We start from the raw sequence: 12,900 nt of genomic DNA on the forward strand, positions 1-12,900 counted from the left end.
ATATTTTAAATTGTTTTTAGTGTTAATTTGTGAAGAAGTAGCTCTAATCAAGATAAAGTACCTGTCTTAATGGAACAATGAAGAGAGCTCAGTATGTGATTAGACTTTGAATAGGTGATTAATGATCATACTTGGAAATTATTTTAGTTCCTGCAATGTTTTGATAATCTGCTCTAGTTTAAGTTCTGTAACTGGAGACAGTGATAATGATGAAGTTCACACAAGGTATTTATGCACAGGATCAGGCTAAGACGATGGACTTTTGGGACAGGAGGTTCTTTTTGGTCTATATTCTGTCCAGTTCTTGCAGCAAAAAATGAAAAGAAACTATTTTTCTCCCTGTGTCCTTCAGTTTTTGAAAAGAAAGTTGTCTGCTAGTAGTAGATCGCTGTTACTGTCACTTTTTCAACAGTGAAGGCTTCTCCTGTTTCCAAAAAGCAGCTATTTTTAGCACTTCAGCAGGCAATTACAGGCAATTCCCATGCTTAACTCCTCTAGTTTACATTTATTTGGATAAATAAAGGCTTCTAGTTTTATGCTTTTTTAAGTCTGTTTGGATAAACAGAGTGGACTAGTGTGCATGTTTGCTACACAAAAAATACAATACCATTCCAACCGAAATAACCAGCACACACAAAGTAGACTTTAAAAAGTTGCCTTTCTGATTCTGCTTTGAGAAGAAAGAAATACCAGTTTCTAATCTGTATTTAGAGGTAAGACAAAAGAATGTAAAAAAGTATGACTTACCAGCCAAAGAATAATATAAGAAATATGTGAAATTATATTTAAAAAACCCTGATAATAACCATCAGCGGCTCCACTTCCCTGAATAGTTGATGTGAATTTTGGTAATTGTCTGGGCAGTAAGTTGTGGCATGTGGTTGTTCAGGGTTCCTTCCCCTATTGTTTATTAAATAAACACAGTTTCCTTATTAATTATTATTAGTTAAAACAAAAACAAAAAAAAACCCACAGAAATGCTCTGTTCAAGATTGCTTACTTTATAGTTTAACAGAACAGCAATTACAAGCACCTTGTGCCCAAAATTTAAAGGCAAGAAAACTGACTCAGGTGCAGTCAGACTCTGCTTCAAAGTTTAACAATTTGCCAGGTGGGCAGCATCATACATGTTGTATGCTGGGAGTACCCCAGGAACTCAAAATGGCAAAGAACCCTCACTGAAAAGTAAATAATGGAAATGGCTGAAAATTCAAAGCTCCGAGTTGAGAAAGTCCTCTGTAGGAATGATACCAGGTATGTGCTCTTCGGTGGAGTTAATAGAACTTTGAAGCAATTTGATATGTGATTTCTAAACACGGATGAACAAGGCATGTGCTGAAACTGAAGCATGCACTCAAGATTTCAGGCGACACAGGTTCAGCACAGTCTTTTTGTTCCATTTTTGGATAGTTATTAGCACGATGGGATGTCTGTGGTGAGAATTCCTGGCTGTGAACCCGGCACAAATAAGTGCTTTTCTCATCTGGAGGGGGCTGCTGGTTTGGGAAACTCAGAGCTTCAAAAGCAGTAGGGTATTCACAGAGAAAAAAATGATCGAGCATGACAGTTCATACGAGATTACAACGTCAGGTAAGAAGGTAACAAATTAGTGTCAACAGAAGGAATAAAGTAATTAATTGTTCAAGAACCTGTAATGTTAATTGTTTCATCCTGACTTCACTTACGAGAACGCCACTAATCATAAGGGATGTTACAAGGTGTTAAGAACCGTTTGCTTTTAAGAAAACTGACAAGCAACCAGTCCAACACTGATGGCCGTATCCAGGGGCTGGTGACATTCGCCAGGCTCTTCTGAGCAAAACTTGGAAAGGCGAGGAATGGCTGTGGGGTATTTCCTGCTCGGAAACACCAGGGGCAGCATTTGCTGTGGATTGAGCGAGCGGGGCTCTGAGCGCAGCCCCGCAGCCGGCTGCTTCTCGCCTCGAAAGGGAGAGATGGAACCACAAACCGGACTCTCAGGATGCTGCTGGGCATAAAGCGAATCTTAAACGTTTCAAGTTAAAATGAAAAAAAATCTTTGTTTGGAAAGATCACTCTCTGAGTTCCACGAAATCTTGTAAGACAGAGAAAAAGAATTCCTCCAGCTGTCTTGGTAGCTTCTGGAGCAGCACCATGGATTTCATATTCCCACAGCCACTTTTGAAAACCCCAGCCAAGCCGTCATTTCAAACACTCTTGCTTATTCTCCATGAGATTCGTGTGTTGCTGTTGCACGTGTGTTCTGTGACTGACCCCCCCCTTAAACACAACACTGACATCTGAGCTGTAAAGAACAAATAAAAGCCTAAGCAAGGCCTGAAGCAAAGGTAACGTTGTCTACTATTTTACAAACATTATAATTTCATTTTATTTTCCAGCTGTGCCAACCCGCTGTTCTCAACAGATGCAAGCTACTGTTATGTATCAAATAACCCACTCTTCCTCAGTTGTTCAAGGTTAAACAACAACAAAAAAATCTCTTTTTCCTGTTAGCAATAATGCCTTCCTCTGAAGGCAGCCCAGCCCCAAATCCTTTCTCCCAGACCTTATCCCTCAGCAAAGTCTCGAAGCATTTGCTGAGACAAACATGGATCTGAACGTGCTGGAGGCTCTGGCCAGCGCTCACCAAGCCAGAACTTGGAAACCCACATCTTGCAATAAATCCTCATGTTTGTTGCCACATGAAGGAGATGGGCATCATGAAAGTGCGGGTTTTTATATTTCCCATGTGTCTAATGCTGCGTATCTTTTATATTCTGGGGGATTTCCCAGGAATGTGTCGCTTCTTCACTGGCATTCAAAGTATTTATTTGCATGACCTTGGAAGGGGATAAAAACACCTGAGAGTGTTATTGTTGGCTCCTCCTCATATTCAGCTTAGTGGTCTTAGTATGCTGAGATGAAATTTGTGTATTTTTCTGACTGGACCCGTTGCAGCACTGAAAGAGATAAGGCACCCATCTACTAAGGGCTGTACAATCCCAAAAGACCTTGGAGGTTTTCCATCGGGGATGTGTCTCTGCGTGCTTGGGGGCCATTTTTATTCCCAGAGGTATTTGGGAATTTGGCTAATGCAGCCACAGTAGTACAACAGCATGTTGCTTTAATAAAGCCGGCCAGCTCCCAGCTATTTCTGCATCCTCCTTTACAGCTCACCTACAACAGCACGCAGAACCTGACGGCTGCCAGTTGCAGCAAGGCCAGTTCCAGAGGCCGGATCTCGTCGTCTAAAATTGCCCTGCTCAAAACAGAGGAGCCGGGTGAGAGAAGCGCTAAGCCTGCGGCTTTCCCGGGGAGGAACCACAGTGCAGGCGCTACGTGACTTGCCCCGGACACCCAAGAAGCTCCTTGTCAGCGGCAGAGCTCCCACATCCCGAGCCTGACCTCGTGTCGTGCACTCGTCCCGTGCATGCGAGCGCCCTAGAACGCACTGCTTGTTCTTATACCGTCTGTTCCAGAGAAATCCAGCTGGTAGAGGAGCGCAGCGCCGTGATTTATTTGAGAACTCCCTCGTACTCGGCTGAAGGTCTCGCCGCCGGGGGAGGAGGCAGAGGCTGCGCTCCTCGGCAGCCGCTCCGCGCCCGGCCCGGCACCCAGGTAGAGGGCGAGGAGGGGAGAGGGGGATTTCCTCGGCTTCCTCCCATGCACATACCTCCCGGGGAGCGGCAGCGGCCCGACTCCCCTCGGTGGCCGCTGGGAGGCTCCGCGCCTCGCCCCGGCCTCCCGGGCGCCGCGTCCCCGGCCGCGCTCCCTGTCGGTGCCACCCGCCTCCCGCCCCCGCTCCGCTCCGCGCCCCGCCGCGCCGCACGGAGGGGCCGCGGGCAGCTCCGGCACCGGCAGCGCCGACAGCCCACCGGCAAACACCCGCCCGCCGGAGCGGGCATGGAATATACAAAAACACAAAGGAAAAGTGGCTGCTGGACTGTTCTGGGGGCAAAATGCTGGAAGTTTGTAAGTGCAACTCTCCGTTTGTAATTACTGTCTGAAGAGGGGCTGGGTTGCTTGTTTGGGATTTTTTTTTTTTCCTCTTCCCCTTCTCCCCCCTCCTCCGTGCTTTTCTTGAAACTGTACTTGAAACTGTTCAATATCTGGGAGTAAAAGGGAAAGTACGCGAGAGGAGTTCTTTGCCTGGGTCCGTAGCTTGCTGCTGAATATACTAAGGGGGGAGATGAGCACTGAAAGCAATACGGATTTATCCAGCGCCTGAATTAAGTGAAGGCGAAGCGTGGTTTGGAAGTCCACGGAGTGACTGACATTGTTCCGGACCGGGGGATGTGTCTCTCTGATTTTTAGAGGAACTACAGTTTAGCGGCAGCCAGCCGGACACAGTCACCACCACGCCGCAGAGTGGCCAGCAACGAGCGGGCGAGAGAAACGAGAAAGCACAAAGACTGAACTAACCCGACCCTCCTCCTCTTTCTCCTCCTTCCCCGGCTCTTTATTTGCACATTTACTAAAGACTTTTAAAAAAAAAAAAAAAAAAAAAAAAAAGAGAGAGAGAGAGAGAAAAACCCCAACAAACCCACTCCAGCTACCCTACGAGATTTTCGGTCCGCCGGGGGTTTCTCCGCGCCGCCGACCACGGCAATGCCTTAAAAATTTTCACTTCAAGGAATAACACCCCCCGCTCCCCCGAAATAAAATAAACCCAATAAACCTGCCAAGTCTCACTCATTTCCGAGGGAGAGCTCCTTCGTCCAGGGATTCATTTTGAAGGCAGCGGCTCGCTTTATTTGGCTTTTTTTTTTTCTTCTTTTTTTTTTTTTTTTCCCGTTCTCCTCCCCCGGCGGAGCCCCCCCCGTTTCCCCTCACCGGGCGCCCCTCGGCCGGGGCTGCCCGGCCCCGACCCCCGCCCCTCCCGCCGGCCGATGCTGGCGCAGCCCTAGCGACCCCCTCCCGCCCCCCGATCTGTCAGCCCCCCGCGGGGCCGTCACCGCCCGGGGGCCGGGCGGGGGTGGGCTGGGGGCGCGGGGCTGACCGCCCTCCGCCCCGCCGCCAGCCCCCGGGCTCGGGCTCCCACCGCTGCCCCCGCCTCCCCCCCCACCCCCCCCCCTCCTCCATGCGGCAGTGAGGACCGACCCATCCGGAGGGCCAGGACCGGCAGCCAGCGATGGGCGACACGGCTCCCCCCCAGGCCGCGGGGCTGGGGGCCGGGCTGCTGGGGGGGGGCCCGGCGGCGCCCCGGGTGCACAGCGCCATCGTGGAGCGGCTGCGGGCCCGCATCGCCGTCTGCCGCCAGCACCACCTCAGCTGCGAGGGGCGCTACGAGCGGGGCCGCGCCGAGAGCTCCGACCGCGAGCGGGAGAGCACCTTGCAGCTCCTCCACCTCGTGCAGCAGGGTCAGGGCGCCCGCAAGGCCGGCAAGCACCCCAAGGCGGCCGCCGCCCCCGCCGCCGCCGCCGCCGCCGCCGGCGCGGCGCCCCCGGACTACCACCAGCACCTCCTCGGCAACGGCGGCATCAACGGGGAGCAGCCGGCGGGGGAGCAGCGCGCCTCGGCGCTCCTGGCGGTGAGTCACAGCGCCCGCTGCCGGCGGGGAGGCGCCGCGCCGAGCCCCCGCTCGCTCCTCGGGGCGCCCGCCCTGCCCGCGGGCCCGGGGCTGTGGGCGGGCTCGGGCCGCTGCGCCGCGGGGAGCTCCTGCCGGGAGCTGGACCCGCGTGTGGGAGGAGCGGTGGGCAGGCGCCGAGCGCGGGGGGCTGAGGGCGTGAGGGTGCTCTTCCAAGGGGTTTTGGGACTGCTTGAGGTGTTGCTTTGGCTTTGTTTTGGGCTTTTTACATCACGCTGTGCACCTAAAAACGCGTCGCGCGCCTCTGCCGTCGCGCCTTGCCAAGGCGGTGACGGCGGCATCCCTGAGAAGGGCACGGGCGGCCGACGCTGTCAGCGCGTCCCCGAGCAGGGGGGAAAAGTAGCGCTCGAGTATCACCCGCCCTCAGAATTGTCCCCCCGGCCCCACGCCATCCCGTTCGCCGGGGCTTCGGACACCTATCTTAGCTCAGCCGTGCCGCTGGAGCTCGGGCAGTGCCTCGCCCGGGGCAGCGGGAGCAGCTCATGGCTGCGATGCTCAGGCTGTTATTGTCACCCAGAGCGCTTCGCGGAGCAGAGTTACGAGAGTTTTCCAGGCACTGCCGCTGTGTAAATGATACGCTGACCTTTCTCAACTGGAAATTGCTCTGAACATGTCGAGGAGGCGAAGCCTTGTCTCCTGTTACTTTATTACGAGCAGTCAGTGCACCACGCTTTTGAAGGCGTATGCTCCGCCGTGCTGCCTCCCAACTCTTAATTCTCGGCACACATGCGAAACATCGAGAGGAGTGACTGCGTTCTGATAGGCCCGCGGCTGCTATTCGAACAGCCGAAAATAGATCGCTCCCTCCGCTCCAGACATCAAACTTATCTTTCTTAGTGCCTGACGTGTGCTAAAACGGGACCTTTGTGCTCGTTCCTCCCGCCTTACCCGCGCGCTGCGTGGATCGACGTTCGGGGCTGCGTTACTCAGCATCATTCGTGAGGGTGATGATGTAAGCGCTAAGTGCGATAACATTGTGTCCGAGGGGAGTTTAGGCGCTTCCACCTGACTAAGTGTTCAGATTAAATCTCCCCACATTCCTCGTCACAATCAAGAAAGACATTATCTTATTTTTCCAGTGTGTATTAATGTAATGCTCTGCACTTGCCTTACGAAGGGGGGGGAAGAAGGCCTTTGCCTAATAGTGTGTGTCCCAGCAAAATTCACTTTCTGAAATCAGGCAACAGGCCTATGTGGGTTGTTCTGTTTCATTTTGTTTGTTTTGATTTTTTTTTTTTTTGCTAGTTGTTATTATGAAATAGCTGGAGACAGCTGTTTGGAAATGCTAAATGGAACAACTCCCAAGAAATTACTGAGAGATTTTCATCTTTTGAGTGCAGAGAGGTTGCCCTTGTTTCTGAAATACCACTAATGGGTATTAGCCTGCTGCTTGCTGGAGATGCTGCGCACGGCTCTCGCGCTATGTTGCATGTTGCATTAGCTCCCAGAAAACTCCACACACGTGTCCTTGAGAAGCAAAAGGTCTGACGAAGTCACTGCCATTTTTGCACTCTAGCCTTCAGTAACCCTGCTGACAAGGTGTATGACTTCAGTAAGCATGACGTTTGGGGCCCTGAACCACGTTTTGACACCGAGTAAATGCTGGCTCGTGAAACAGCACTGTTGTAATGGTGGCACTGCACATCCTCCCAGTCTATGCTTGACACCAACCTTCCTCATTTGCTGCTCTGATTAAGAAACAGAGAAAGGCCTTGGTTCAAAGTCACATCTTTTCTACCACCTTCTCCTTACCAGGAGCTCCTTAGGACATAGTTACAAATATTAACAAGGAGTAGCAAAATACGCGATGTCTGAGTAGGGTGAATTCAAGTGGCTGAGGGTCATACAGCTTTGAGGTAGTACAGCTTTGTGTTCCTGTTCTTGAAAATTCAGAGGGCAGGGATTGACCAGGAAAGAGCAGAGTCTTGCTTTTCCTTCAGCCATAGCTGGAAAAGGAATTATCCCTGCCAGTTGTTCCAAGGGTACTTGAAGAGGAAAGATGAGGTAGACTAAGACTGTTGTCCTGTGCAGCATAAATGGATGGGAAGAGAACAATTTCTAAGCAGAATTCATCCTCTATGGAGTGATTCTCAAGAGGAAATCCAGTGGAATACTCACTATTCCTCTAATTCCAGATTTGTTCCTTACAGCAGACATGAGGTGCACAGGTCCTGGATCAAGGGCAGCTCTGAGTTTCGGTTGTGGCTGGTACAGCTCTGGCACAGGGAAGCACAAGACAGGAGCACGGCTGTGAGTCTCACACTGGGCCTGTGAGACTAGACACATACCCAAATCCGAGGGGAATGTAAAGCTCCACGTTCCATGCTGTAGGCCCACCAGTTTAGAAAAAAAAGACAAACCACAGGTTCATACAGATAAGTGCAAAGGCAGTCATAACTCTCGCTGGGGAGTTCTGGCTATCAGGACGCTCTTTGTCTGCAAAACCCAGCTGGGTTGTTTCCTCTGCTTTGCAGGTCCCGCTGCTCTTGTTACACATGCGCCGTGTTTAGTGGCTTTGGATGGGTCATTTACACAGTTGGACTCAAAAGTAAATATTTGACACTTGGTAACATATGAAACAATGTTTCCTTGAACATATCAAAGAGCTTTGAGTGATTACCTGACATTGTTGATACTATTATTTGATAATTATCTCTTCCCAGTGGGCACTTTAAAACTGGCAGAAGAGAGAGTTTTTAGAGGAGTTTGGTTTGGCATTAATTTAACAGTGTTACTTTGATTTTTGAGAAAGTATCTTTGGCAACGGCACTTTCTAATTGGAGCCTGGGGATCAGATTTTTTTAGCTGGACCAATGGATGTGGGTGTGTGTGAATGAGAAATTTATTCTTCGGGACACAGCTAGGGAAGCTTTTGTACTTTCTGCCTTTCTGCATTTCCCAAGAGCTAACATTTGTTTATTTACATGGTGTTGTTACTTTTCATGGTGCAGAGTGGAACAGATAAATTATTCTGTCTTTCTTTTATACATACATCTATATGTATGTATATGCCCTCCAGCACTTAGCTGTTTATACTATTTATGTTATATATAAACAGTTAGCTCTGGAGGCCATTCCTCGGTGGCTTAAGCACTGAACTGGTAATACCAAAGTTCTTGCACTGCAGTTTCAAGTCTCCGGCAGCCAATTCATTCCATCATCCTTCTGACACAGGCTGAGTGAGCACTGTTCATTTTGCTCTGTGAGAGCTGGGAACTCTGTCTCATGGGCACTAGTGTATTATTCTGGTCAGGTTCTTTCATTGCAGCCGCCACCCGCTGGCTCTGAGTGTGTTAAGTGATGCTTGTCATCAGTCACAGGTGACTTGTTCTACTTTCATCCATCTCATGACTGTGCTGAATTTGTCATTATAATAATTAATTTAAAATAATAATTAAATACAATACTATTTTCTCTACTTAGAAAAGTTACTGTGAAAGTGGTCTGCTCCCCAGATGTAGTCTGCAAGCAGGTGAAAAAAAGAAAAGGCAGAACAATTCCATAAAAGTGATGTATCCAAGGAAGAGGGGAATGTGTTAATTCCTCCTGCTCCCCTAAATTCTCATAAACAGCTGTACAAATCTAGAAGAGTCAATGGGTTTGTTCCAGTTCCCAGAGGACCTCAGTGGAAAACAGGGTTGCCTGACTGGTACCAAGAGCCAAGACTGACTTGTAAAACCTCAATTTAGGCAGTTCTTTTATGTGGAGATCCTGAATTAATTTCCTTAGGACTTTTTTTTTAATGATCCACACTGTGTTTGCTGAGGTTTGGCCTCCTCTGTGCTAAAGATCCTTGAGTATTTTAAAAGGAACAGTTGTGCTCTGGTATCTTTGCCCAAGCTGACACTTACCCACATCTCCCAAGTTCTTTGTTTTTTTTGTTAGTTGGCTGCCAGGGTACCCTGCAGAAATATCTGCATTTTTTGGTTGTGGAGGCACATAATATTTGGAAACACTCTGAAGCAAGCAGGATAAGGTGACCAGCTATGGGGTGAAGTGACATTATGGTGGCGAGGACGGGTGAATTCAAGCACAAACCATTCTGCAAAGCTAGAGTGCAGTCTTTTGACTGACACAAAGTTTGGTGCCAAAGCAATGGAAATGTTCTCTTTGTGAGGTAAAGGACTGCTGTCTGCTCCTTGGGCTTCTGCAGAAGCAAAGCTGAGCTCTGATAATGACAATTTATGTAGCTGAGCCAGGTAAAAGGAGTAAGTTGCATTGCCTGTGTGGGTGGAAAACATTGATCTGTTGTTATGGGCCCTCTGGCCTGCTGTGAGCCATGTGGTTAGGATGGACATGGGTGCAATTTTTAAAATCTTTGTTCCCCTTAATTGTGAGAATATTTTCCAGACCATAATCAAGAAGACTCCTTGGAAGCTGCATAAAAGCTGTTTTTAATGACAATTTCAACAAGGGAATTTGTTAAATTTATGCTAGTATATATGAGCCTTTTCAGGCCTAGCTCTCCCATCAAATCACTTGTCCCCTCTAAAATTTTTTAAGCTTTGAATCCATTTAATAAAAGTCTTCTCCATTCTGCAGCTGTTTAACAGACTGTTTCCAACACCAAAGCTTCTGCAGGCAATGAGCAGAGGAACATCTCTGCCTGGGCATGATGTGCTCTCTAAGGCCAACGTCTGTGGCTGTTGTGGCATGCCCTCTGAGAGAGTTCTTGCACCCCTGCAGTACTCAAACTGAGTCCCTTTTCTGTAACACCACAACAAAAGAAAGTGATATTCAGCTTCTGTTTGTTCTGCTTTGAAAACTGTGACTCCAGCAAAAATGTGAGTTGTTCTGTGGGGAAATCTGAACCTTAGAAAGGCATGCCTGAGTCAGAGAGGCTGTTTTGCCTGAAGTTTGACTCGCATCACTTTTAGTACTCCTGTTCTTGCAAAGAACGCTCACTGCAGAAGGAGTGTGGGGGGTTCAGTTAGGTGGCAGTGACCAAAAAATGTCCCAGCAGCTAGGTTAGTCAGCAGGTTAAGAAAGGCCACAGTGCCTCTCTTCCTAACTGCTGTCAACAGTCACTCCTACCAAGATATTGTCTTCAGAGGCCAGTTGTAGTCTGCTTTTCTTATGAAGTCTTCTGCCTTATGAAGCTGAAACTTCAGCACTATCTCATTACTGGAAAATAATTGCTCCATCCAGGTCCCTTTGACAACCTTGGGAAGGGTGGTACCTCCACTGCTTCATTTATATTGCACTCCCTATGTGATATAGGTGGAGCTGGAAGCTGGCATGCTGCTCCAGTTAACGAAACACTGGCATAAAGGTGCCAGTTCTGCCAGAAAGTGTCTCTGTGGTCTTGCAAATGTCTCCTGCTATGCCACTATTTCCCTTCTATGCTTTAACTTTTCTGGTGGTAGTCTCACTAGCACATGGGACCTTGGGTTCTGCTGAAGGTTTAACTTTACATGACAATGACCTGACACCATCACATCCTGGAATTCCAGCAGGTCATTAAAGCAACCACTGCGTTAGACCTTAGAGGGCACACAAACAGCTGCATGGTGCCTAGAAGAGCTTTGGCCACCTGGCTGCTCTGAAGAGAAGAAGAACAAGGTCTTTGCTCTTCAACCTCTCTCCAGTGTCTGCATGTCAGTATTCTCCTGTATGCATTCCCAGTGGTGGTACACCCTGCAGGAGTAGGATGAGGCTGATGGGATTCTTGACAGGTCTGTACTTTCCACAAATCTTAATCACCGCCTGCAAACCTATATCATGCTGCTTCAGTTTGGAACAGCTTTGAGCAGTGAAAGAGGCAGTGGTTGTGGCTGCAGAAAACGAGTTGGTGCTGAGTGAGGTTTGTATCAAATTTTCAGCTTAGCAGTACTAAGATACAGATTTTTTTCTGTGCTTTTTTCTTTATTTTAAATAAAAGCATAAATTATTTATGCCCTAGATTTCCATTGCAAAGCTTCCTAAAGCCACTTGAGAGTCAACTTGTAAATTTGTTATACCTTGTCAGGTTCTTCCAAAGTATTTTTAGATGCAGGTAATCAGTCCCTAATTGTCCTGTAGTGCCAACACAAATACCTAAACCAAAATACCTGCAATTCTCAAGAAACAGTTTTGAAGTGAGCATGCTATAGACTAAAATCTAAGTGTTTCCACTCTGACTCTAGGATATATTCAACAGATTACTCCTGCTATTTCACTTCCATAAACTTCAGTTTCTTCTATGAAAGAAACTGAACTATTCTGAAAAAAACTGAAACTATTTATTACTTCTGTAAAGTGAATTGAGATGTGATGGTGAGTTTTATGGCTCAGAAGCCAAATTCATTAGTGATGGAGCCTAAGACAGGAGTTTTGAATGTTTGCTTTGACAAAGCCTTTGAGGAGCTTCAAATCACATTTTCAGCCTTTGACCTACAGATCTGAGTATTGGAAATACAAACCTGAATGAGTCTTTTACATAATCACGACTCCAGACCTAGGTTTTCATGGCACCATGGTGCCAATATTCACAATAAAAGTGCAAGATGTGGCAGTGAACCTTCTTTTTAGGAGAGAAAAGCATTCTTTGACTTTCTCTTCATAATTATGAATGTGTATGCTTCATATTTTGTTGATTTAATTGCTCCTGATTCTGCATCAATTTTGCTCAAATTAATCTCCCAATTAAGTCATCTGTGTCCAACTTTCATGTACTTGATGCTTCAGCAAACTGGGAGCAGAGTGAGAGTGGAACTGTGAGTGTATACAAAAGTCATCAGCTTCCTCTGAGGCTGCAGCTGGCTCCCCAGTGAAAGCAGGTGAGAGCTACCTTGCCCTGCATGTGTTGCCTCCCATCTGGTAGCAATGGAGGAGGGTTCACATTTGTGGCTCAGGGTGAGAAAAACACTGAGAAATATTGCTTAATTGAATAATTAACATAAAATTCCAATGCACTTACCAAAAAAATAAAATTTATTTTAGTTTTGATTTGAAAACACCTCACGCCTGTGGTTTCACCTATAGGTGTTGGCATTTTCCTGAAGAAATTCCTTTAGTTCAGAAATGGCTCCTGTAGCTATTTTTATCTGTGTCACTCAGTTATAATTTTGATGTGCTTGCAAACCCAGCTGAATCAAGCTGGAGAGAAATTAGTACCAATTAGGAATCAATGTGAAAATCCTTCTGACAAGTGAGGATGTAGATCTTGCAAATCCATTTACCTGCTGCCTGAGCCTGAAGCTGGCTGAAAGACTTGGTAAGATCCCAGACTAGGAGATGAAACCCCAAGAGGGTTCATCATGGCCACTCTGTTTTGAAACAAAATATGCTATTGTGCAAGAGTCATCTTGGTGGTGCCCTGGCTTTATTGCAGATCTCTGCAGCCACCTCCCTAG

General features: G+C 47.7%; 1 protein-coding gene and 1 long non-coding RNA gene across 2 annotated transcripts in view; both read left to right on the top strand.

Annotated features, from left to right (window-relative positions):
- Positions 1-3,781: 3,781 nt before the first annotated feature.
- Positions 3,782-4,660, top strand: LOC111944697 (uncharacterized). Its single transcript, XR_002871373.2, has 2 exons — positions 3,782-3,951; positions 4,294-4,660. It is a non-coding gene; the product is annotated as an uncharacterized LOC111944697 (long non-coding RNA).
- Positions 4,661-5,079: 419 nt separating this feature from the next.
- Positions 5,080-12,900, top strand: part of MAML2 (mastermind like transcriptional coactivator 2) — a 209,154-nt gene continuing 201,333 nt past the window's right edge. The window contains exon 1 of the mRNA XM_086882025.1: positions 5,080-5,509. Within this exon, the coding sequence (XP_086738151.1) occupies positions 5,111-5,509 (399 nt within the window). The 5' untranslated portion in view covers positions 5,080-5,110. The remainder of the gene's footprint in view (positions 5,510-12,900) is intronic.

Source organism: Cyanistes caeruleus, chromosome 3 (assembly GCF_971803275.1).
Source record: "Cyanistes caeruleus chromosome 3, bCyaCae1.hap1.1, whole genome shotgun sequence".
Lineage (NCBI taxonomy): Eukaryota > Metazoa > Chordata > Aves > Passeriformes > Paridae > Cyanistes > Cyanistes caeruleus.